This window comes from Ambystoma mexicanum, chromosome 7q (genome assembly GCF_040938575.1).
Source record: "Ambystoma mexicanum isolate Mex_15411 chromosome 7q, UKY_AmexF1_1, whole genome shotgun sequence".
Classification (NCBI taxonomy): domain Eukaryota; kingdom Metazoa; phylum Chordata; class Amphibia; order Caudata; family Ambystomatidae; genus Ambystoma; species Ambystoma mexicanum.
The window spans coordinates 988355685-988379740 of NC_090941.1; the positions used below are offsets into that span (position 1 = coordinate 988355685).

The 24056-nt window shown below is 43.9% G+C and overlaps 1 protein-coding gene across 1 annotated transcript in view; it reads left to right on the forward strand.

Annotated features, from left to right (window-relative positions):
• Nucleotides 1–24056, forward strand: part of PLEKHB1 (pleckstrin homology domain containing B1) — a 199141-nt gene that overhangs the window by 103493 nt on the left and 71592 nt on the right. The window contains exons 3-4 of the mRNA XM_069640121.1: nucleotides 7550–7652; nucleotides 20522–20561. Coding sequence (XP_069496222.1) covers nucleotides 7550–7652; nucleotides 20522–20561 — 143 coding nt within the window. The remainder of the gene's footprint in view (nucleotides 1–7549; nucleotides 7653–20521; nucleotides 20562–24056) is intronic.

Here is a 24056-nt window from a genome sequence, read left to right on the forward strand (position 1 = left end):
AGTATTAGGAGGTGGTGGCTCCAAGGAGCAGGCCTTACCATCTCGATGAAGTGGTCCAGAAAGAACAAGCTTAGGGAGGAATGATGCGTGCAGATTAGCACACGGCAGGTGGCAAAGCAGGGAGGAAGTAAGAGACCCAGACAGGGAGCTCCGTCTAGTGAGGAATGTACACTATGAGACTGCAGAGGTGCAAGCCTGAAGGTGGTAGGAGGGGCCTGTGGAATAGAGATTGCGAGTGTATATTTTTGGCTTCAACTACAAACCCTCGAGAAGCTGCAGCGGCACCAACACCTGCTGAAGGCGGCAGAGAGTCATATTCTGGAGAAACTTCAAGGGGTTAAGTATGATTCAGACTTGTGACAACATTTGTGGTTAGACAGCTGAAGGTAGGAACCTGGGAAAGCCTACCTCTAGTTAGACGACAAAGAGTGGCCAACACCCTGGGACACGAGAGTGAGGGACTTTGTTTGGATATTCGTAAGACTTTTCCGGATGTGAACATGTGTGTTGTCCTTGTGTATTTGTAAACCAAGCATTGTGTATACTTCTGAAGTCCAGCCCTTTGTACATCCCACTCTGCCCTCCGTGACACCACCAAGGCATCACCCATATATGCCAAGTAACTGCATACAAATTAAAGAAGGAGGCAACCAGCTCCAACTCTGAGGGCGACTAAGAAGTTAAAACTTCTGCACCGCGACATGAGGACCAGTCACATACGTGTTACCTCAAATGTAGAGCCGCAGCTCATGGACCGGACATGTTTACTGTGATTGACCCTAGTGCATTAGTTAGTTTGATGAGCAGGGAACAATTTAAGCAACTCAAACCACGTCCCGTGCGATCTCAGTTATCTACATCTACTCTTCCATAGGCATAACACAACTGCCATTGGGTGATGTTGCCAGTCAGCTAAGGAGAGACGCAATTAGGATGTGTGTTCTTGGGTGGACACTTATACTCTCATGCAGCTGAAACATGGAGTCTGTTTCACTGCACATTCAACATCCACCATAAATAACTTCAGGAGATGTTGGAAGGAATATGCATGCCTCTTCAAAGGAGTGGGTTACATCGATGACAGGCATGCACAGTGTTGAAACGGTTGAGCCCATTGCCCTACTACAGAGGTGAAGCCTTAGGCTCACCGTTTGTAGAGGCCTGCCAGTCTAGAAAAGTTGGTGCAATGTGCCTTGGCGTCAAAGTGCACCCTATCTGCAATGAAGCAAAAAAGGAACAAGGGCAGCCCCCCAGCAGTGGATGACCTCCTTGCCGAACTGCACAGGGCTGCCATTTGGTGAAAACTCCACCACAACATTCTCATATCATGTTTGGACTGTGCAGGAGCTGTGAAAACCTCTTTTGAAATGATTTGAGCCCTTATCGGGTACATTCCAGATTATTTCTCTCACCCCTTCTCCTCTGTTGCACATGCTTTGAGCTGCGAACTCCCTCAGGCATTCACAATGTTACCAATCTTATTCAATATCCACAACCATCCGACTTCCTTTCCCACGACCCCCAATCTGCTACACAAGGCAAAGAACAAGTTGCACAAAATACAGAATAGCATGTACCTTTAGCCTTATTCCAGAAGCAATCTTATTACAGGACTTCGTAAGGGTTGCACGCAAGGATGAAGGTCTTCAAGCAACCAGACATGCACCGGCTAATGTCATGGTGTGGATGATATAGAAGGCTCCAGAAATAGGGATATGTTCAAAGCCTTTATATATCAGGGGAAAGTTGGAGAAAGGAAAAGTAGTAGAAACCAACAGAACAACACAGCTTTCTTGGCCTGAGTATGTCAACCGTGTATGGAAGGAGACAAAACAAAGTGCGCAAGAGCAGTGTTTAAAAGTCGCCTGGACTGAAATTGGCCCTGCCTACATGGAATTCCAAGGCTTATTTGATGGCAAATATAACGCTTACATATCGAGGTTAATGAAACTCCTGTACCACATACAGAGAGGGTAAATGAGTAATGAAAAGGAGTAGTCTCCCTACAGTAATAGGCCCTCTGGCCACATTTTGAGTCTAGTTCTCTACTCTAAGCAACAAAAGTCTAGGGTTGATGCACCCTGTGGTTTCTCTTTAGTTCACTCATAGTCTCATGGTGTTTAAAGCCCCCCAGGTCACTTAGTTCTTGTCCATAGTGGTTGCTCCTGCCAAAGATGAGGCTGTCCTCTTGTCTTGGGTTGGTCTCCGCGGCTCCATAGATTTAGACACTAAAACACACACACCAACCAGCTAGAACATATGATTCCCCTGGCCATAGGGCATATTGATGACCCTTGACCCTTAGCAGCAAGAAATTCCCACCCCCTCACTTCGGTACTTGACTGACTATAATTGTTCTTACCCACGAGAAAGGATTCGGCACCCTGGGCTTGATGCCACTGGGCTCTGATCTGTTTCTGGTTTTCTGGCTTTTGCTAATATCTCGGCTCTAGGCGTCTACCAAAGTTTCTTCTCAGGTTCTGGTGGTTACTAGTTTACACCAGGGTATGGGATATAGCCACCAGCAGTCTTGTGATATTCTTTCTCTGTCTCTGGTGGCTAATGGCTTCTACCAGGTTGTGGGCTGTAGCCCCCAGCAAGATACTGATGCTTGTTCCAATTAAGGATATTTGGTTCTTTCCAGGCTCTCCTTGTTTCATGACCTCCCTCCGGGTGGCTGGGTCTGTCTGGTCCCGCAACCTACTCATCCCTCTTAATCCAACTCCATCACTCACCAAATTAACCCACTGGAACACCCCTCTCTCTCTCTATCTCTCTCTCTCTCTCTCTATATATATATATTCTCTCTCTATTCTCTCTCTCTCCTCTCTCTCTCTCTCTCTCTCTATCTCTTTTTGTCATAGTCTTCATGTTTGCAGAGAGGTGTATTTTACCCACATGTGCCACAGTTAGGTGATGCCGTGCGCACTTGTCATCATGTCCAGCTTCCACGCCCGACTGGTGACGGACAATTGATCAAACTAAATGTATATATATGTATATGTGTATATTACACAGCCACAGTAGTGGTTGTGTAGTTATGGTTAAGTTGCTGTTTCCATAGGAAGAGCACTTTTTGGGCGGCTTATAACTTCGCTCCCCCTGGACAAATCCTCACCAAACTTTGCAAAAAAAAGTATATGGCCCACTCTGAATTTTATAGCAATTTTTTTTCTCCCAAAGACATAATGGGAAAACCCTTTGCTCACGCCTACAGCCCACACCGCTGGACAGATTTTCACCAAATTTGTGGCAGGAATGGTGGCTTGGTCCCGAAAGTGTGCTTTTTTTCATTTGGTGTAAATCCGTCCAGTAGTTTTTTTAAAAAATGACCAAAACATAAGGCAAAACAATGTGTGATATCTATGTCTGGTCCGCGGACTCACTTCCCTGTTCGGTCTGTGGACTGGCCTCTGATTGGCTGTGCTGTCCATGGACTGGCCTCCGATTGGCCAGAAAAATGTGCAGATTTTTGCATAGTCCGCGGACACCGGGACTGATTGGATGGTGAGAAAATGTGAAATGCGTCTGTTTTCTTGAAATGCCTGCCATCTTGGATTCGCTGACTTTTTGGGGGTCCGGGAACAGCGCAGTGAAATCTTTTTTTAAAAAAAGCAGCATTTCACTTGTCAAACTCGACAAACAATCTCTGGGGAGGTGGGGGGGATGAGGATTTGATTGGATATGGCCATAAAAAGCCAGAAAACGGGTTGTTTCACCCCCCAAAGGTCCGCGAACACTCTGGATGTCCTGGGACAGTCCTGTGGTGTTCGCGGACACTTCAGATGTCCTAAGACATCTGTACCTATTTCTGCATTACAGGGTTGGGGAAAACCAGTTTTTGGATGGCTTATAACTTTTGCGCCACTCAATGAAACTGCATGTCATTTTGCAATTTTATTCTAGAACTAATCCTGAATGGTCCAGTATTTTTTTTTTTAAATAACCAAAACGTAAGGCAAAAAAAATCATGATATCTATGTCCGGTCCGCGGACTCACTTCCCTGTTCGATCCACGGACTGGCCTCTGATTGGCTGTGCTGTCCGCGGACTGGCCTCCCATTGGCCAGAAAAATTCGCTAACTTTTGCATAGTCCGCAGACACCGGGACGCGTCCACTGATTGGATGGTGAGAAAACGTGAAATGCGCCTGTTTTCTTGAAACGCCCGCCAGCTTGGATTTGCTGACTTTTTGGGGGTCCGCAAACAGCGCGGTGAAAACTTTTTTTAAAAAAGCAGCATTTCACTTGTCAAACTAGACAAACAATCTCTGGGGAGGTAGGGGGATGAGGATTTGATTGGATATGGCCATAAAAAGCCAAAAAACGGGTTGTTTCACCGCCCAAAGGTCTGCGAACTCTCTGGATGTCCTGGGACAGTCCTGTGGACACTTCAGAAGTCCTAGGATATCTGTATCTATTTCTGCATTACAGGGTTGGGAAAAAGCAGTTTTTGGATGGCTTATAACTTTTGCGCCACTCAATGGAACTGCATGTAATTTTGCAATTTTATTCTAGAACTAATCCTGTATGGTTTTACACATTTTGGGGGATTCTGTCAAGAGGGGGCAAAATTAGAGGGGGGATCCCAAAATATTCTAAAGGCATATAAATGTGGTGTCATTTGACGTATCTGCACAACATTTGGCAAAATGATTTTGGATATAAATGGTTTTCTAAACTTTGGTGGGATTTTCTCACGAGGGGAAAAATCTATGTTTTAGCACCCTGGGTTCCCGCTTTGGGAACCAGGGGTGCTAATGGCCTTTATCCCCTATTTCAGGGGCTGCAATGGACGATAATGGTCCGTAGCCCTCCTTATTTATTTATTTATTTATTTATATCGCACCAATGCCCACAGACATCAGGCTGTGTGGTTACAGTATTTGTTGAGGAAGATGAGGTGGAGGAAGACAGCTTACTACTCTCTGAGAAAGGAATAACCTTTCTGAGAGCATTGTGGTCATTGGATTTGGTGTGGCGGCGCATGGAGGTGGTCCCGTAGGAGTACTGTCCAGGTAGTCTGCGACTGAGTACAAAATTGCACTTAGTGCATTTCACTTTGGTAGCTTTAGCCTTTGGTACACTCCCAACAGTAGCAAAGAACTGGTACACCCATGATTCGATCTTGATGCTAGAAGTAGGCACTTCCTCTACCTCATCTTCTTGGTCCTCTTCATTGTCTTTGAAAGTAGTGTGCTTTTTTTGTTCTGAAGGTCCTCCAGCTGGTGGTGGTGGTGGCTCTTGGGGATGAGGGATGGCAATAACTGATGCCATTTTTAAGATAAATAGCAGTTTTGATAAAATTCAAGTATGTCCTGTGTACTAGATTGGTAATGGATAATGATTACGTAAAGGTGTAGGAGGTGTGCAAGGGAAATTTTGAAGTTGAAAGTTCCTAGATCAGTAGAAAATGCAGTTCCGAACTGTCCGCGAAGGACGGATCTTATCGTGAAGTGCGGACGGGTTCTCGGACACGTCATCATGCAGCGCGCCAGCGTATGGTCATGTGGCACTGTCCGGAAGGTCCGCAATGAAGTCAGATGTTCGTAGTTATCTACGGATACAAAACTAGTTGAAATAGCAAAAAGTGTATAGACGTGTTAAAAATGATTCTAGAAGGTGGGAAATGGCAGAGTTTTAAGGTGACACTGTAAATTGGACACAAATATTGTTATATTTGGTAAGTATGATATTAGTAGGTTGTAGGAAAATAGCAAGCACTGGTAAACCCATGAAATTCACTGAAAAAATGTTGTTGAAGGGACGTTATGGTTAAATTGGACTAATAAAGACCTATGAAATTCAATGAAAAAACTTGGTTAAAGGGACGTTATGGTTAAGTTGCACTAATAAAAACCTATGAAATTCAATGAAAAAACGTTGTTAAAGGGACGTTATGGTAAAGTTGCACTAATAAAAACCTATGAAATTCAGTAAAAAACGTTGTTAAAAGGACATTATGGTTACAAGTAAAATCGAAAATCCCCTGAAATTCGCCAGTTATGGTAAGCTAAGCAACCATAACTCGCGCCACCACCGTGCACTGCTAAGACTAACACCCAGGACATCAAAGATGACATCACAAATATAATACTTTTCATACAAGGGGTTGTGAATGTAATGTTGGCAAAAAAGTATCAGGGATTATCAGGAGATGTGTAATAAACTACATACTTCATCATCCAATGTCCCTTTAAAAACGTTTTTTCATTGAATTTCATAGGTTTTTATTAGTGCAACTTAACCATAATGTCCCTTTAACAAAGTTTTTTTCATTGAATTTCATAGGTTTTTATTAGTCCAACTTAACCATAACGTCCCTTTAACAACGTTTTTTCAGTGATATATATATACATATATATATATATATATATACATATATATATATATATATATATATATATATATATATATATATATATATATATATCAGGTATTACCCTATGCTGCTATCACGCACACACCATTTCTCCACAGGACCCAGGACATCAAAGATGACATCACAAATATAATACTTTTCATACAAGGGGTTGTGAATGTAATGTTGGCAAAAAAGTATCAGGGATTATCAGGAGATGTGTAATAAACTACATACTTCATCATCCAATGTCCCTTTAAAAACGTTTTTTCATTGAATTTCATAGGTTTTTATTAGTGCAACTTAACCATAATGTCCCTTTAACAAAGTTTTTTTAATTGAATTTCATAGGTTTTTATTAGTCCAACTTAACCATAACGTCCCTTTAACAACGTTTTTTCAGTGATATATATATATATATATATATATATATATATATATATATATATATATATATATATATCAGGTATTACCCTATGCTGCTATCACGCACACACCATTTCTCCACACTGATAATAGTAAGTCCTAGTTTGATCCTCACCTTGTCACTTACATCATCTGCCCTAATCTTGTTTGGTGACAGTTTATAGCACATGAGAGAGTCAATGTTTTTTGGTCTAACTTATACTTGGCATCCACTATGCTGTTTGTGTGTTTGGGGTCTTTGGGGACTGTAGTGGCACATAAGGGGACTGCAATAGTCAGCCTCTCCCCAGTGCAACTGCAATAGTGGCATCAGGAAAATGGAATAACCCTAAAAAGTGCTGTTCTGTTATTGTGAGCCCCTGTTCCTGGCTCCATCATGGCCGCCAAACTGGAACATGACTTCTTAGACAGAGATAAACATGGTTCAACATGCATGCTGACAAATTACACAACTGCAAGGACCAACCAAAAGCCTGCTTAAAAAGCAGCAGAGCTTTCTAACGATAGATACATCAACTCTGCAAGAGTGCCTAAGCTTTCTCTAGCCAGACCTAAACATTGCTCAACAAGTGAAGGGCATAAGTGACCTTTGTGGCAATAGATAGAATTATTCCAAATATACAAGCACTTTTATTAGAAAATAGAAATATACTGTGCAGAAATTAAATCACCATACAGCTAGGTCATGATTGTGATATTGAACTTCTCACAGTAATGATGCACAGGTCATTTCAGTCATAGTGGGCTCTGCTTTCTCTTGCAGATGTGCAGCCCCCTGAAGGCAAAGGGCATGAATGTTTGATCACTGTGCTTCAGAGGGATGGTTCCAGACTGATCCTGTGCGCCGAGACATCAGATGAAGCAATGTAAGTAATTTCCGCCTTTGCTAATGGGGTCTGGTGAGTAGGATGCTACTGTGGGTACTAGCTAGTGTGAGGGGTGCAGCGCATGTTCCAGCCCCTAGTCCTCAGGACCATCTGTTCTAAAGAAGATGAATAACCTTCATACAGGAGATCTGCGCTGTTTTAAATCAAGCATTGGCAAAGCCAGTTGGTTTGGGCTGTAAATCGTCAAGTACAGCTTCATGTGCTCCAACAATGCTGTCATTTATCTTGTCTCGGGGGGATAGCTTAGGGGCAACACGCTCGTCTTGGAAGCAAGACGACATGGAGCAACACATGTTCGATACCCGGGTCCACTGCTTAGAAACCTCTGGGTATTAAGCGCGTTATAAATAACCCATCATATCATAGTAATTGTATGATAAGGTACAAGTCTTCATCATGTGCCAAATTCTGCATTGCCTCAAATGCTCCAATAGTGCCATCATAATCATAATATACTGTCAAATGTGCTGAGTGCACCATCACATGCCCCAATAGTGCCATCGTTTATGGACTGAGTTATTTATGCTCACTAATAAAAGTCTTATTACCCAGACGGCAGGTGATGATGGCAGCAGCGGTGGGATATCTCAAGTGGCTAACATTTATTTGTAATGTTAATATATATATATATGAAAAGGTCAAATCTACAGGGAATGCCAATGTTCAGGTAAAAACACTAATTCCAAATGTACCAAAATGTAAAGTAAGTCAACAAAAGTTACATAATGCACCTTGTGGCAGTTCCCATTCCGTGGCTCTTCCCATACAGCAGTCTTAGAACTACAAACCCCAGAAGCCTTAGATATCAGTGCAGCTTTCACTTTCCCAGGACCAGAGAGGGAGGAGGCCAATTACCTTCAGGTGTGCTGCTCCAGGTGTTGCTAATTAGCCTGCTTCAGCACATGGCAGGTTAGCAGCTGCCTGCAGGAACACAGGTCTCTTGCATTGAGCTTGTTTCCAGCCCTTTGTTGCCTTGATCCTTGGATTTCTGCTGTGTCCTGTTTTCTCCAGAACCTGCTCCTGTTCCTGACCTCTGTGCTCCCTGCCTTGCAGCCCTGCTAATCTGCCTTCACACCCCTGCCTTTTGCCCTGCACTTCTGTGCTTCCCATACTGCAGCCCTGCTCCTCTGCTTGCAGTCCTCTGTTCCCTGTCTACAGCCCCTTGCCCTCTACCACCAATGCTCCTGTTCCCTGCCTGCAGTTCTTTGTGCTGTGCCCATTGCACGTGTTACCTGTCTTTAGCTTCCTTGAGTCTTCAGTCCTGCCCTTCTTATCCAATCTCAGAGCTACAGTTTCCTTGTTATCAGTCTTCCATCCTGCCCGTGTTATCCCACTTCAGAGCTACAGTTTCCTTGTTATCAGTCTTCAGTCCTGCCCTTGTTATCCCACTTCAGAGCTACAGTTTCCTTGTTATCAGTCTTCAGTCCTGCCCATGTTATCCCATTTCAGAGCTACAGTTTCCTTGTTATCAGTCTTCAGTCCTGCCCTTGTTATGCCACTTCAGAGCTACAGTTTCCATGTTTTTTCTCTGCAGTCCTACTCTTGTTATTCCAGTGCAGAGTTACTGTTCCTTGTTACCAGTCTATAGTTTCCTTACCCATGCACTTAGTTTTCTTGCTTTTCTTCTTCCGGTTCTCTGTCCTGAACCTTGCTCACTTTGACTTCCTTTTCCCCCTGGATATTTCTGTTAAAGTTCTTGTCTTCACTTGTGCCTTGTGTAATTCCTTCGTTCAGAGTTTGGCAGCTGGGTTGCCCCTTTCCTTTGTCATGTTTCAGTATTGTACCTTTCGTCATTGTTAACGGTGTGCTGATTCCTGTTTCAGGAGGCAGTCATTGTTCAGTTCCTGCTGGAACCGTACAGGCTTCAGTCTTGTGAGTATTGTTACCTTGTGCGTCCCTTAGGGTCCAGACACAGACACCCACTGCTGTTGCTCCTTTCCATGAGCATTCAGAGTGGGGCCCTGTAATAGTAAACTGCTCAGAAAGCTGGAGTTTCCCTGGTTCTGTGGGAAACCCTTCCCCCATTCTGCGTACACCCCAAGAGGGAACCTAACGTGTTTGTTTTATTTTTACTCCCTGCCCCTTTCTGTTCACTGCTATTGTTGCCTATCGTTTCTTGTCTGCAGGACTCCTTGTACTCCTGATTCTTGTGTACTTTTCTCCCTTTGGCTTAGTGGGCACGTATCTACCTGCAAGCCCCTCTGACATATCCTGAAAACCAGTTAGGATCCTGGCCCTCGAGGCCCAGAGTTGGACAACCCTAGGCAATAAAGTTAAGTTTTAGAGAGCGGTGAGAGCACCGGGAACATATGGCTACCGTGCTGAACTTGTCTACTTCAGAATATTGCGCAGAAGCAGCTAGTTGCAGGAATCTGATGGGGCAGTGCTCTAGTGCTTGAAAGATTAAGTGGTGTGAGCACACATAGGATGTTCTTTCATAAAAAATGTACAAATTACAAGCAGGGGTGTGGAAGATGACCAAAGTTAGCACTTACCTGCTCCTGGGTCCACTGCATGCCATTTTTCATTCATACAGAGGGAGTGGGAAACAAAAGCTTATAAACAGTCATATTCAACTTTACTCTCATTTTACTCTGTTTTATAAAATAATGTACATGCCGCCAGGAAATTGCTTTTTGCTGATGGAATTTTCCATGGATTCCTGTGGAATCCACCGCCTGTTAGCAGGTGATAAATGCAGGCTGATTTAATTGGAATCCATTTATCTTACATCTGCATGAAAATGTCATACATGTGTGAAACCAGGAGGCACTTGAAAGAGGAGAAATCCACAAGTGAAATGGTAAATCGGTGGTGTGTCCCTACTCCTCCTGCATTTAGAATCTCCTCGAATGTAAAAGTAAGAAGCAAATGTCATACTCCTTCTTTGCTTTTGCGCCTTGCTTTTGCACTCCGACTTATAACATGACTACCTGAGAGTTGGGAGGGACAGTGTCTGTGGATTTATCAGGGAAAACTATTGCGGGAGAGGTTGAAATGGAAATGCTCGGTAATCAATACGCGCCAACTCAGGAATACTCGCGTTCAGGTGGTGACTCGTTAGTTAACAGTTGTCATCAGTGGTAAAAGTGTACTGAAAAAAGTGGTGGAACTATGGTCTTGGCAAGGGAGAGGGTAGGCATAAGCATAGTGCAACATGTGATGAGGTATTGTGGCCGGGGCATTGCTCATTCCCCCCGAGCTATCCTCCTGAGCATCGGGAGGATAGCGCAGGGGCAACGCACTTGCCTTGGAAGCAAGGAAGGCGATGCGGAGCAACACAGGTTCAATCAAGCACGCTATACATAACCGATTATAATAGTCTAAGTGACTATTAACTAAGGCTCCTATTACAACTTTGTACTTGCACAGGGACATGAATGGACAAATCCTCTATATAGAATGGGGAGTGTAGTGGGTTTTCCTCCGAGAGGTTAAGGAATCCAGATTGACCTCTACCTTCATGGTGGGGTCAGCAACTCTTGAACATCCAGCAGAAATGACTGTAATTGAAATTTTCACAGTGTAGTACCATTTCGTCCGAGAGGTCTAGGAATGCGGGTTGACCTGTACCTTCATGACATCCACCGAAGATGGATGAATGCACTTAACCACATGCCAGCTAACATGTTTATTTCAGTTGTATCTACAGATGTGTTATGTTCCTGGACACCAAGAATAATTCTTGAGTAAAGAAAACCTGCACCTGGAAGTGGAAAAACAAATCTGTTGATCTGAATGTGTTGTATCCTGCACTTCCCTGTTTGAGCAAGTAAGCTCATGCATCATGGAACTCCCATCTGCTGGCTAGATAAGTGTTCCATGGAAACAGTTCAGAGAGAGACCTGACAAGGGAAAGGATGGATGGCCGATGACTACTCATACATACTTGTTAAGATGACTACTGTAAGGATGCAGAAGGAGGAGACTGTCACACAGGTGGCACGATTGCTATAGACTTTTATTAGTCAAAAAAATAAAGAGAAAACCTAACTTTCCCTAACTCTAAGACGGGTTTTCCTGCCTCAACGTAAATACAGAGGGTTTGGTCAGAATGTCCAGGTAAATCATTAGTCCACCGTTTTGTGTCAAAAAGCCTACTTCTGTCCCTTACACTTAAAATTAAAATAAATATAAAGTAGACTTTTGTGGTCCAGAAGAATGTCTACCATCTTCTGGATTGGGGAGAAAAGTTCCCTTACCGGTGTTGGTTTCTTCTTGGGGGAATGGCTCCCTTCCCCGGGTCAAAATTGTCCTCCAGCATAAAAGACAAAGTTCCAACACTTTTCTTTGGCAGACACACTGCTTATTTTTTAACACTTTGTATCAGAAAGTCTTTTCAGCTGTGGTTACCAGGAAAATGACTCCCTTCTCCTGGTATCTTGGTTTCAGGGTTTAACAACGCCAGGGGGAATTCCTCCCTTCTCCTGGCGGTTTTGCAGCCTACAACACCAGGCGGAATTACTCCCTTCCTGTGGCTTCTCTTATACTTGGTTTCACAGTTCACAACACCCTTCCCCTGGCTTCTCTTGTATTTGGTTACACAGTTCACATCACCAGGGGGAATGACTCCCATCCCTTGGCTTTTCTTATATTTTAGTTTTGGCAGACGTGGTTCACTCTCCTGCCAGGTAGTGTCCTGAAGAAGAGGATTTTTCTGGCTCTTCTTTTATGGGTGAGGGTTCCAGACCTGTAGGTGTGCTGTTTTCCCAGGGTTTCCCTCCTCGCCCCTGCTCGGTGTGTTTGGGGTCCTCCATGACTCCATCATGCCCTCACCAACCGCCACAGCAACCCTGGTACCTTTTGGGTTCTTGCTGGCTTTCTCCGGAAGGTCTGGGCTTCTCCAGGCTTTAGCTTCGGTCTTCCCCCAGTTTCTCTTGTTCTCTGGCAGGCTGCGGCAGCTCTGCAGCATGTCATTTTTATGAGCGTCTGAACTTGCGTGCCCTGTCCAGGCTCCTCGCATGCCTGGACCTTTGGCTTTCCAGTTTTCCATGTGGTTCTTCCTATTTGGACCGAATAGGGACATCATTGTTCCTTTGTTCACCTCCGGATCAGAGGTCTCTACTCTGTTCTCCGCCAATCCACTTACTTGCTCGCAGTCCCTCCAGGGAGGGCTCAACACATGAGTTAGTCCTTCCTTCCTCTTTATTCTGAATGGGCCCTGATCACTCTGCACCTCCTCCTCGTCTCAGTACTTGTCAACAGAGTCATCCTTAGTTACTCCCTACTCTTTCTCGTCTCAGTGTATCTTCTGTCACTGGCCCTACACAGGTACATTGGATGGTTGGGGTTGTTCTTAGAGTGTACCATGGGTATAGGTTGAGGAGGGGCCATTGGTAGGGCATCATACCACATGCTCCCTAGATCTCTGTCCCTGTTCCCAGGGGAGGAGTCTCTCCCCATGAGATCTTCCCACTGTGTACCACCCCCAGGGGGGACTATTGTGAGACTATTGGGTATCAGCTTCACCTCCCTAGCCTCATGGAGAGGGGTTCCCCCTTGGGGGGAAAGTGATGACATCTAGGGATTTGTCACTCTACATATGTTTGCTGCAACCAATAAACATCCTTACCTTGAAGATACCGTATGCAAGTCAGCACTGCATGCATCTATGAATACAACATTAATTGGAGATGAGGTAAACCTGCTGCTTTGGGGGGGGGGCAGTCTATACTAGAGCCACAGCCCCAAGAAGACTTTGCAGTGTAAGAGTAGGATTTGGTCAAACCTGCTGGCTGTTCCACATATCTCCAGGTTGGATGGTGTTGTGAGCACCATCATTCAAATGGGAGCACCTCATCGCATGGGTAGGCCCATGAAACTCTGCACAAGAGGACCCCATCATCGCACCATTTTAAAGTGGATGCCTATGACCTTCTATGCTTACCGTGCATGCCTGGATACACGGTTGTGACACGCTCTACTACTCCCAAGTAACCTGCCTGTTCCTGTGGCAAACACACTTCGTTGGTGGGGTCTCTGTCTGTGCACAGCTCTCCAACATGTTGCTCACGTCTTTAGTGGTCTGTCAAACAGCTTTTCTCTGCAAGGAGACTGACCCCCTGTTAAGGCGTGGTCCTTCCCAGCTACCTGAATTTGGTGCAACAACATGAAAAAGGGGTTTGTTGGTTGCAAAAGCATTTTTTCAACCAAGACGCTTTATGGCTGGTGGACTAGAGTTTAGTTTCAATTAGCAAGTCCAGATTGTTATTGACCTCCTCTTAGCCATTCAGAATGTTTAGAGTGCAGTCAATGACTACTGGTGATGACTGTATTCTGAACATTGAGGCTTCAAAAGCATGCAGGGAAGCAACAATGCAATTTCCAGGCAAGATTTCTTTCAACAAGACACTTCTTCTCTGAGAAGGCCTTTTCTTTGCTTTGCTGCAACATCCTATTTAACACATGAAAGAGAAAGCTAAAACAAGGTAAATGTTTTTGCTTTCTTATAGAGAAACCATTTACTTTTATAGGTCACTAAATGCATGCTCATGTTAAACCTGTATCGGTTCAACCACGTTTTCAATTAAAATAGTTTATTTATGAAGACAACCATGTTACTTCAATATTATAACTAAAAACACATGTAAATTACTAACTCATGTATGGTAACTCTCCAAAAACCAGAACAAGAAAAAACAACCCGCCAGGGAAACTAAATTGATGCACCCTTTTCCGAGAAGAACAAGAGCTTTATTTTGCATACAAAAAGAAATGGGTGACTGGGTATTATAAATCCACTGCTCTCCTCTTAAAAATGGTGTTTGTCTTATAAATGTGCAACTCATCATTCATGACATACTCGATATACAGTATTCATCCCCCAGCCTCATTGACTGCCGCCTATCTGCATGCTAATAGTTAAATATAGCCCCTTTTCCAACTAATCACGCTGTCTTCTCCTCCATCTTCACCACACGTGGGTAGCGGCCTCTTTCATGTTGAAATGCTACCATTGGTTAGACTCGAATAGCACCACCCTGTCTTTACCCCTAACCATGTGATGTGCACCTTGTCGTCAACATGAACTCAGCAGATAATTTTGTGGTCAGCCTGGTCCTTGCAAGAAAGAAACTCTTTTTTTCTCATTCCAGACACGCAGGCACCCCCATAATGCTTCCCACTGTATTGGCATCACCCTTTGCTCTCCCTGCTACAAATCACTGACCTGGTTGTTCTTGGCTACCCCCCTGTATCAGTTACCCCTCCCAAGAGGTATGTCTAGTGTGCACTAATCCATCCACCTCATTAAGGATTTAAGAGTATTATGCCTGTGCATCTGGCATTTGAAATGGAACAGCCATCATTCTGGAGGGGTGAGGGGGCGCTAGTGTCCTAAATTTTAGTTCATGTTTTGGCAACCTAAGACCACTTCCCGGGCTCCTATGAGTGTGACCTTCATACTGGCCCGAAGCGCTTCTCCCATTTAGCTGCTCGCATTCCTACCTAATTGTTCAAAGATCTGACTTGATACATATATTTGTAGGTGTACGTGCGTGTTCCTTGCCACGCCTGGGAATTGGATTGTAATAATCGAGCAAGAGATGAGGCCTCATTGTTCTGTCTCCAACACGACCTGCGAGGATTCAAGCCTACTCTTAAATACAGCATTAGTTCATGTTATAAATAGTATGCACATACAATGTCTTCTACGTGACACTATCGTAAGCAAATGGTTAGTTTTCCCTGACATTAACTGCCAAAATGCATATGTCTCCCATCAGTTGCTTCCACTTATAGTGTTTCCCCACAGCCTCCTTTGCCCATTCTCCATGTTTTAATATATTTTCCGCAATCTAAATCATTTGGGCAGGGCGGTAATCTGAACATGCATCCCAGCATTTCCCTCTTTCGTTAAACCTCCATTTGCTAACTTCTCACTTTCCCTCGCTCTATCCTCTTCATCCTTAGGGTCCCATGCCCTACACACATGATGCAAACTCCCCCCTATCCCGTGCACATTTCTCTGGGATGCATGTAAGGTATATGCAATCCCCATCACCCGCTAAGTCCACCATGTCCTCAGTGTAGTTTTCTAGATCTGGTGGGGGTGAGGTTCATTTCCCTGTGGGCGGCGGGTAGATAGGTATTTCATTCCTAACCATGCATTGTGTATTTGGTCCTCGGTTTGAGACTGCCCATCCTTTGTACCTGATTAATGCCACAATAGTAACCATCATCATTGCAGTGTTCTGAGTAGTCTTGTCACCACATTGAAGCATCATCTGGAATGTGCAGAACAACACCAGCAGGAGCACCACAATTGGAACCAGTATCTTCAGCAGTGCCCCAAGCCAGGATGGCGCCCATGAAAACAACGTATTGAACCAATCTTCGGCCTGCACACCTGCTTCACTTTTTCCATGCCAGTCTTTAGGTTGTGTAGGGTCCTTATGATGTGCGTCAGGGACCCATTCTCTGTATGTACATGTACCAAGAGAACCCTATCTTCTTGCACATGCCCCCTTCCCTCGAGGTCAGGAGATCCAGGACGTACCGGCTTTGAAGCATCATCAACCAATTCGCCCTCCGCTCAATCTTGATAACATGGAGGCCTTGTTCAGTGTCATTCGCGAGCTGGATCACTTCCCACCGAACAATCTGCAACCACTTTGCGTTCACTGCAGCCTGTATCCCTGGTGTTAAGAGAGACGCGAAGAACACCTCCGTTTTGGTGTACAGCCGATATTTATCTGGAATCGCTTTGAGCAGTTCGGATGAATCTTCCGACAGATAATTTGATCTTCTTTTTCTCAGCTTTACTGACTGCTTCTTCTTCCTTCTTCTTCCCAGGGGCAGGATAGACACTGGGATAGATTGTGGCACCCCATGCTTGGATGCCACTGTCAGGTGAGCTTCAGGCACCACTAGGATAGCTGAGTCCAATGTTGTTAATGCACACATGCATCGCCAGGAAGAAAGAAGATACAGATATGCTTGTTGACCTCATACCCAGCACAGGTCCATCAATGCTGCTGTACCTTTTACAAGATCTGGAATGAACATTGTCTTATTGCACTTAGTGTTAGCACCTACAGGAACAGTCCCATGCCCTCGAAAGCAAAACCGGTGTTCATCTGCTTGTCGAACCTTTACTGTAGTTTCACGTGCTTCAATCCATGTTAGTTTAGGTGTACATGCAGTCCATATCATGAAACAGTTCCTATTAATGTTCCATATAACTTCTTCTCCAAACTCAGCCAACCCCCCTGCTGCATAGCTCACCACTGCCTTCTCCCATCTGTTTGACACAAACAAGACTCCATTCAATTTTAACATGGGCCGGGGCTTACATTGGGGGGCACTATCGTCTTTGGCACACTTCTCTCCATCTTTGTCCATCAATACAACTTGTACCTTGTGCCCATGGAACAGACTACGAACCCGACACAGCGCTAAATGCACCAAACACTGGGCCTCCAAAGGCAATATTTCCTGGGAGGTTTATAGTCATTGCATCGAAAATGATGCATCGAAATGCCAATGCATCGAAAAAGATGCATCAAAAATAAAAGCATTGACATTCTATCTTTTTCATTAAAAGTACATTTCCATCAAAACTTTTCCATCGAATGGATATGTACTTTTAAATGTAAAAGATAGCATTTCGATGCTTTTATTTTCTACATTAAAATGTTACATGGAGCTGTCCAGTGCTGACATTTCGGCACTGGCCAGCTCCTTGTAACATTTTATTTTATTTGTTATATATTGGGGGTTCCCCCGAACCTCCACACCCACCCCCCCTTAACCCCAACCCCTAACCCAAACCCTAATCTAACCCTTAATCTAAACCTAGCCGCAACCCTAACCCCAGCCCCAACCCTAACCCAACCGTTAATCTAACCCTAAATCTAACCTTAGCCCCAACACTAACCCTATCCATCGAAATTTACCATTGAAAATGATTCAATTAATATGTTTTTCGATTGAAAGGCAATTCAATGAATATTTTTTGATGGTGTGGTATTCAATGGTATGGCTTTAGATGGAAAGACCAGATACCCTCCTGGGGTACTAACAGTTTGCTTGCCCCAGGTGCGTGGGGGATGAGGGAATAGATATAACTCCCGTTATACCTGTTTCCCTACCAAGTTCATATGACTGTACCACATGTTACTATATTCTGGGTGGTGCACATCAGACATTGTATCAAATACTACACCTTTATACTCATTGTATTCCATTTCTTCATGTAAAACCCTTTTCACTCGTAATGTTAAATTCCCTATTATTGTATCTTGTATTCTCATCCGTTTATAATTCACTACTGTGGTCATAAACTAATCACTTGGTTTTGTAGCATCAAGAAATTGATTGCCAAAAAATTGATTGCCTTTATCACATCCCTTTGTATTACACCCCGCTCCCCCTTTATATGACCTAACCATATAACTTCACTAGACAAGTATACAAATAACCCTAGAAAAAATCCACATAAAAGAGGAAAAAAGATACTCCTACAAACATTCTTAAACCATATAATGTTTGTTCCATCAAAAAATGCAAAATCTCGCAAATTCATAATAGAAAACATAATTTAAAAAGTTACGAAACCTAAATATCAGTAAAACATTCAACCAATAGAATGTAAATATTCTTAAAAGAAAGTGCAGCAAAAATTGTTTTAACTAAAGAAAAATTGCCTTGTTAAAAACATTCCGATAAAATGCTTGTGGCTGGTGGCAATGTTTGCGGTGCCTTCCTAACATCAGACAAATGCACCCAGTACCGTAGTTCCTTAACTTCGACCACAAGCAGAGTAGAAAAAGGTCTGTTGTATCGAGACTCGCTTCACCTGCGGACAAAATTCTTAACATAAATGTTATCTCCAGGAAACATTTCTAATGGTGGCAAGCTTGCAGATTCTGGTGCAGTGCTGTATTCACCTTCTTCGGTCCGCCGTGGAGCAATCTGTCGAGAAAGGTATTTAATACACTTTGTTAATTGAGTCAAATATGAATGAAACTCAGCCCCAAAATTGACGCCGCCCTGTGAGCATCATAAGCACTACGCACATGAGATAATGGCATGTGCATGTGTCTCCTCATCACTATTTCATGCAGGGAGAGGTGATGGTACTAACAGAGCTGGGTCCTCAAACTGAACAAGGCCAAAGGGAGACAATGCACCCAGTTCCTTTCAGTGTAGCACAAAGTTTGGACAAATGAGTTTTCAGTAAACCATTCATCTTTTCAACAAGGCTGATGGCCTGCAGGTGATAAATGTAGCACAGCTTGTGCTTTATTCCCAAAATAACTGCAATTCCATTGAACAGCTCATTAAAGAAGTTGGCGCCATTGTCACTTTTACGCATTTTGCGGCCCTTCCCCCTCACCAAAAACCTGGCAGACGATTTGGCATCAGGATGTGCACATGAACCAGCCTCAATCCAATGGGAGAAAGGACATACTACAACTATGAGGTAACCGAAGGTATTGCATCTCTCACCCTTATCTGCAAAGTCTATGTTGAGGTCTCAGAAAGGGGCAATTGGATGCAGCAGAGTTCCCCTCAAAGCTTTTAATGTTTGCCCAGTGCTGTACACCTGAATAACTGCACAATAGGACGTGAACATGGACAACAATTCCTGAATATTGAGCACATACCAATCCTCTTGTATATCTGCGGCAGTATGCTGTTTGGACACCTGGACGGGGTGATGGATTTGGTCGAAAGCCACCAAGGCCACATCTTGGGGCATCACCACCTTTCCTGTTCTGTCTCCACACTAGATCAGTAGAGGTATGTGCCCACACCCTTTTTTGCCACAACAACTTCTCACTTTGCAGCGCCTGACCTTGTATCTGAATTAATTTAGTAACAGGAAGTGCAGTATATGGGACTGCAGCTGCATATTTACAAGCGCTGAATGCTCAGTAATGTCTGGTACTGGCAAATATGAGGCCTGTTTTACTGCTGTGTCTGCTGCTTCGTTCCCGAGGGAGACTAAATCTGCACCACTTGTGTGGGCGGCACACTATACGACTGCAGCACTAATGGGATTGTGTCTTTCAGTTCTTTCTGCTAAAGAGATCAGCATAGTAGGTGGCATGGTGAGTAATGCCAGCTGCCAGCTGACAAGTGGCACAGTGATTGTGGTGGCCTCAGGGTCTTCCACACTGGACCATGGCCTTATGGCAACCTTCATGCATTCGATGGGGGGTCTTATATCTGACAACATGATAAAGGCTCCACCAGTGCTGGTATCTGACACTGAAGGTAACATGGTCCACAGGGTGGGGAGATACCAAGAGCAGGGGCCACAAGCCAAACAAACTGGTGAAGCCAAGAGTGAGGAGGTGCACATAGGTATTTTCTCCCCTTCTCATCATCCATGATGGATCTGATGATTGTGGGCTGTAAATTGCAAAATGGGTGCCCTTAGGTTTATTTAGGGAGTAGTGAGTGTGTAATAACGTTCACTTTATACCAACCTTATTATGCTAGCAGTAGACATTGCCCCTGAAACGTGTTTAAATTATATATTTCTCTTACATAAATGTATATTGTTATTTTACTCAAACGTTAAGACTGTGGCCTGAATTAATCTTTAAAGACTGCATCTGTACCCAGCGCACCAGGAAGATGGTGTTAAATGTCTATGTGAAAATGGGATATTCAAAGTCTTCCAAAGATAACCTGCAAGTAACTGTGCATTCTCTTGGTGCACTAGGAGTGTGTACCAGCATTGCTGGGCTTTCCATTTGCATAGTCTATGGCATGTGGCTGGTCCTGTTGATACAATCGATATATGAATGAGTGCATTGAAACCACAGAGTTCACTGTATCTGATATTGCTTGAAAAGGATATCAATTCACAGAGCCATGTCATAATCTCTTCACAGCGCCTGGAAGATGTCCCTGATGGAGGCAAAGTCTAACGTGGTGAGTCACCTTTTTCAACATCTCACCTGTGCTAACCAAAATGCTCGGAAACATAGTGATGTAGGAATTATGCAAAACAGAACAATGACTTCTGTGTAAGCCCCCATTGCTGGTTAGGGGAATCTAGCACTCTAGTTTTACACACTCAAAACTCTGTAGTAAAGCCCTTGATATGATGAAATATTCTTCTTTACATCATCCCAGAGTCAAGAGAAGTTTATATTTTCATTATTCTCAAACAAGAGGAAGCTGCAGCTAGAAATTGCTAGAAACATTGTAAGATGACATCCATTAACACCATTGGTGCTTTCAGTGTCCCATCAGGTGTCAGGGAAGGTAGGCTTTCTCTGCCTGGCCAAGCTGCATGCCACATGTTCTATTGTGCTGCCTTTTGTATGCCACTCTCTCCTGGAGCTCCTGACCTACTCTCTCCTCCTAAGCCCCTTTGCATCGCTGTGCTCACTGCCTCAGATACCTCCATTCTACTCCTGCACTCCCCTTTTACCTCCTCCTCTGCCCTTTTTGTGGTCTCAGAGGTGCTTGTCGCTCCATACCCTTTGGAGCCACATCTGTGCCACACACACTGACCTTGGTATGAGTCTCATATTCCACAGCCGCCACTTACTAAACAACCAAGCACTTCTCGCACACACCATGATTGTAAATCTCCCACATGGTACATTTGTTTATTTTAAAAACATTCTGTTCCATTTTGCTGGTGACAATGACGTAGGGTAGGGTGTACCATGTGTAAAGGCCCAACGCACCCTGGTAATGCCCTTGCTGCATTCAGGTCATTAGATCTGATTGGTGGTCTGCTAATAGATGGAATAACCCAACCCCCACACCATTTTCATCATATTATTAGATATAATTTAGATCCCTCTATTAAATAATTGTGAAATCCATGTATTGGACATGTTCCTGCTGCCGCGACATGGCCACTGCACACTTTTTCAAGTTGGTGGGCTCTTAAAAGTAGATAAAGTGAAGGGCATTCTTCAATAAATGTCCCTTTTAGATGCAAGGACCATTAGTGCTCCCCCAATCAGGTGGCTTAGAAGCAGGGCATTGACGTTAATCGATCGCGGTCTGTAGGCTGCAGAGACGGAAGCCTGACGCATAAAAGGTTGCATACAGAAGCTCATCAGGCTTCCACCCCTGCGGCCGGCAGAGCCATATTTATTGTATGCTACCCACTCTTTCTCAAATCTCCTTGTACCTGGCTGCATTCAATGGCTTTGTTTTCCCTCCTGCCTATACTTTTTGGTTTTGTTATGCATTATCTTTGAATGTATCCACAGCTTGCTCCTCCTTATCCTTCCTCTCTCATATAAGTCTATTTTCCTACTTGTACACTTGTCTTCCTTGTTTCAATTAGCTGTTCGTCATCCTCCTTGTACTCAATCGCATGTTTTCCCCTTTGCAATTCTGGCCCCTAAATTCTGGAAATTCCCAAATATTCCTTATCTGTGTGTTCTACTCCGGCTCATTTCTCATGCCGTTCTCCACTTAGCACATATTCTTCCTTCTTCCCTTTTCATGATTTTTATTTGTAATTTTGCTTTTCTTTTGTACAAATAATGTAATTTTTGCACAGAGCTTTGGGGAAAGCTCGCTGGTAAGCCAAATAAATACCTACTAATTGATCTCCGTTGACCATGTTAGACCCCATGGCCATTCCCACTCACTGCATATACCTCTCGTCCTAAAGCACACTTCCCTGGGATCTCTTTGAGCTAGCTCTGTAACCCTAAAGGAATGCCAGTGTTATTTCTAAGCAGTATTATGAAAGCTAAAGGCTTAATTGCTGCTGTAATCCAGCTCCTTGTGTATTAGAAATGACTTAACTAAGCGCCTTCAGCAACTCGAGTTTAAAGCAAATAGGAGCGTCCTTGCACCAGATTCTTATTGCTTGAAACTGGACTTGCTGGACACGCTTAGTTAAAACATTTTTATTACACAAGGAGCTGGATTACAGCAGCAATGAAGTAATTATCTTTCACAAAACTGCTCAAAAATAACACTGGCAAAGGTTTCAGCTCTTGTATAGGCAAATGATATGAATTTGCCAGCCAGTGCCATAATAGGCCTAGGTAAAACCTGGAAAAGGCCTATTCCCTGCCTACGCAAAAACCCAAACTATTGGCTTTATCAATGCTTGTTTGAAAAAATCAGTGACATGAAGTTAACATTATTATTCAAGGCAGCCACCTACCAAATTACCAATGCCCTTTCATAAAAGAGCCTTCTATAAACGTCTCACATTTACCTTTGCAATGTCTGCTATTCCTACTACCCTACCTCACCGGAGCACAAGCTCTGTGCAGCGGGCCAGAGAGGAGGCCACATAGAGGTTGGCAGCTGGTGGTAGGGTGCAGTGGTGCCCATGAAGTTGAGTGCGATATTAGTCAGATGGGTTAATCTGAAAGGTTATGTCATCCAGAGCTCTCAAGTTTCCTACGTCCATGTGTGGGGAGGGCATCCAGTCCTGTGTTTTCCTTTAATTAAACGGGAATCAAAACACAAAGTTCCAGAATCCAAAGGGAAAAAAACAGGCCTATCGCTCAATTTCCACAGGAAATTTGAACGGTCTGTTTTTTTGTCCAACAGCAGCAGGTCATAGTGTTCTGCTTGTTCTGATTCCACCTGGACATTAAAGGTTTTCCCAACCCTGCCCCCAGAACTTGAGAGGCAACTAGGACATGGTTATGCCTTAAATTGAGAACCCCATTGTTATGTTAAGCTTCTGGCTATCTTCCTCCTTCCCATCAGAGGAAATATAAACATGTCATCCCCAATTCCCTGCCTCGCGTCTTCCGCGCTGTCGAAGAGCATAATGGGCACATGTTGGACTTCCCACCAAAAGGGGGCAGACATGGTCATGACACAGTCTGGTGGTGCAGAAAATGGATTATGAAATTGTTGTGTTAGGTAATTGGCATGCCATGCCATGTCATTGTTCATTAACTCCAGTGATGGTCCATGCATTACTTTAAGCTCTGTGGTATTGAGTGTTTACGAATATTCTTCTACTTGCCAGATGTTGAGACAGTACCTGCAATAGCAGACAGTGCAGCTGGAGCACGTGTTTCCCATGCTACGGACAACTATGGCCATGCGCTGTGCCAACTACCTCAGCACTTCTGCAGCAAAACTGATGTGGTTCTCGAAAATTACAAATTCTTTTCAAAGATAACTATGTAGTGACTCCCTTCTAAAAGCAGGTTTACAGCCAAGCAGGAGAAATGCTTGAAGTTGGCAAATGACATTTTTGAACAGTTTAAGAATGCGATAGCTGATGCCTCGGCCCTCAAACCCTTTGATGACAAGAAGCAATGAATTATCAGTGTAGAGGAAAGTGCTTATGGTGTGGGGGTGGTCTTGCAACAATGTTATGGAGGGCAAACATATGCAGCGGCCTTTGCTACTCGCACCTTAAACAAGGCATAGCGTCTATACTTCGTCATTGAGAGACAGAGGCGTTGGCATGTA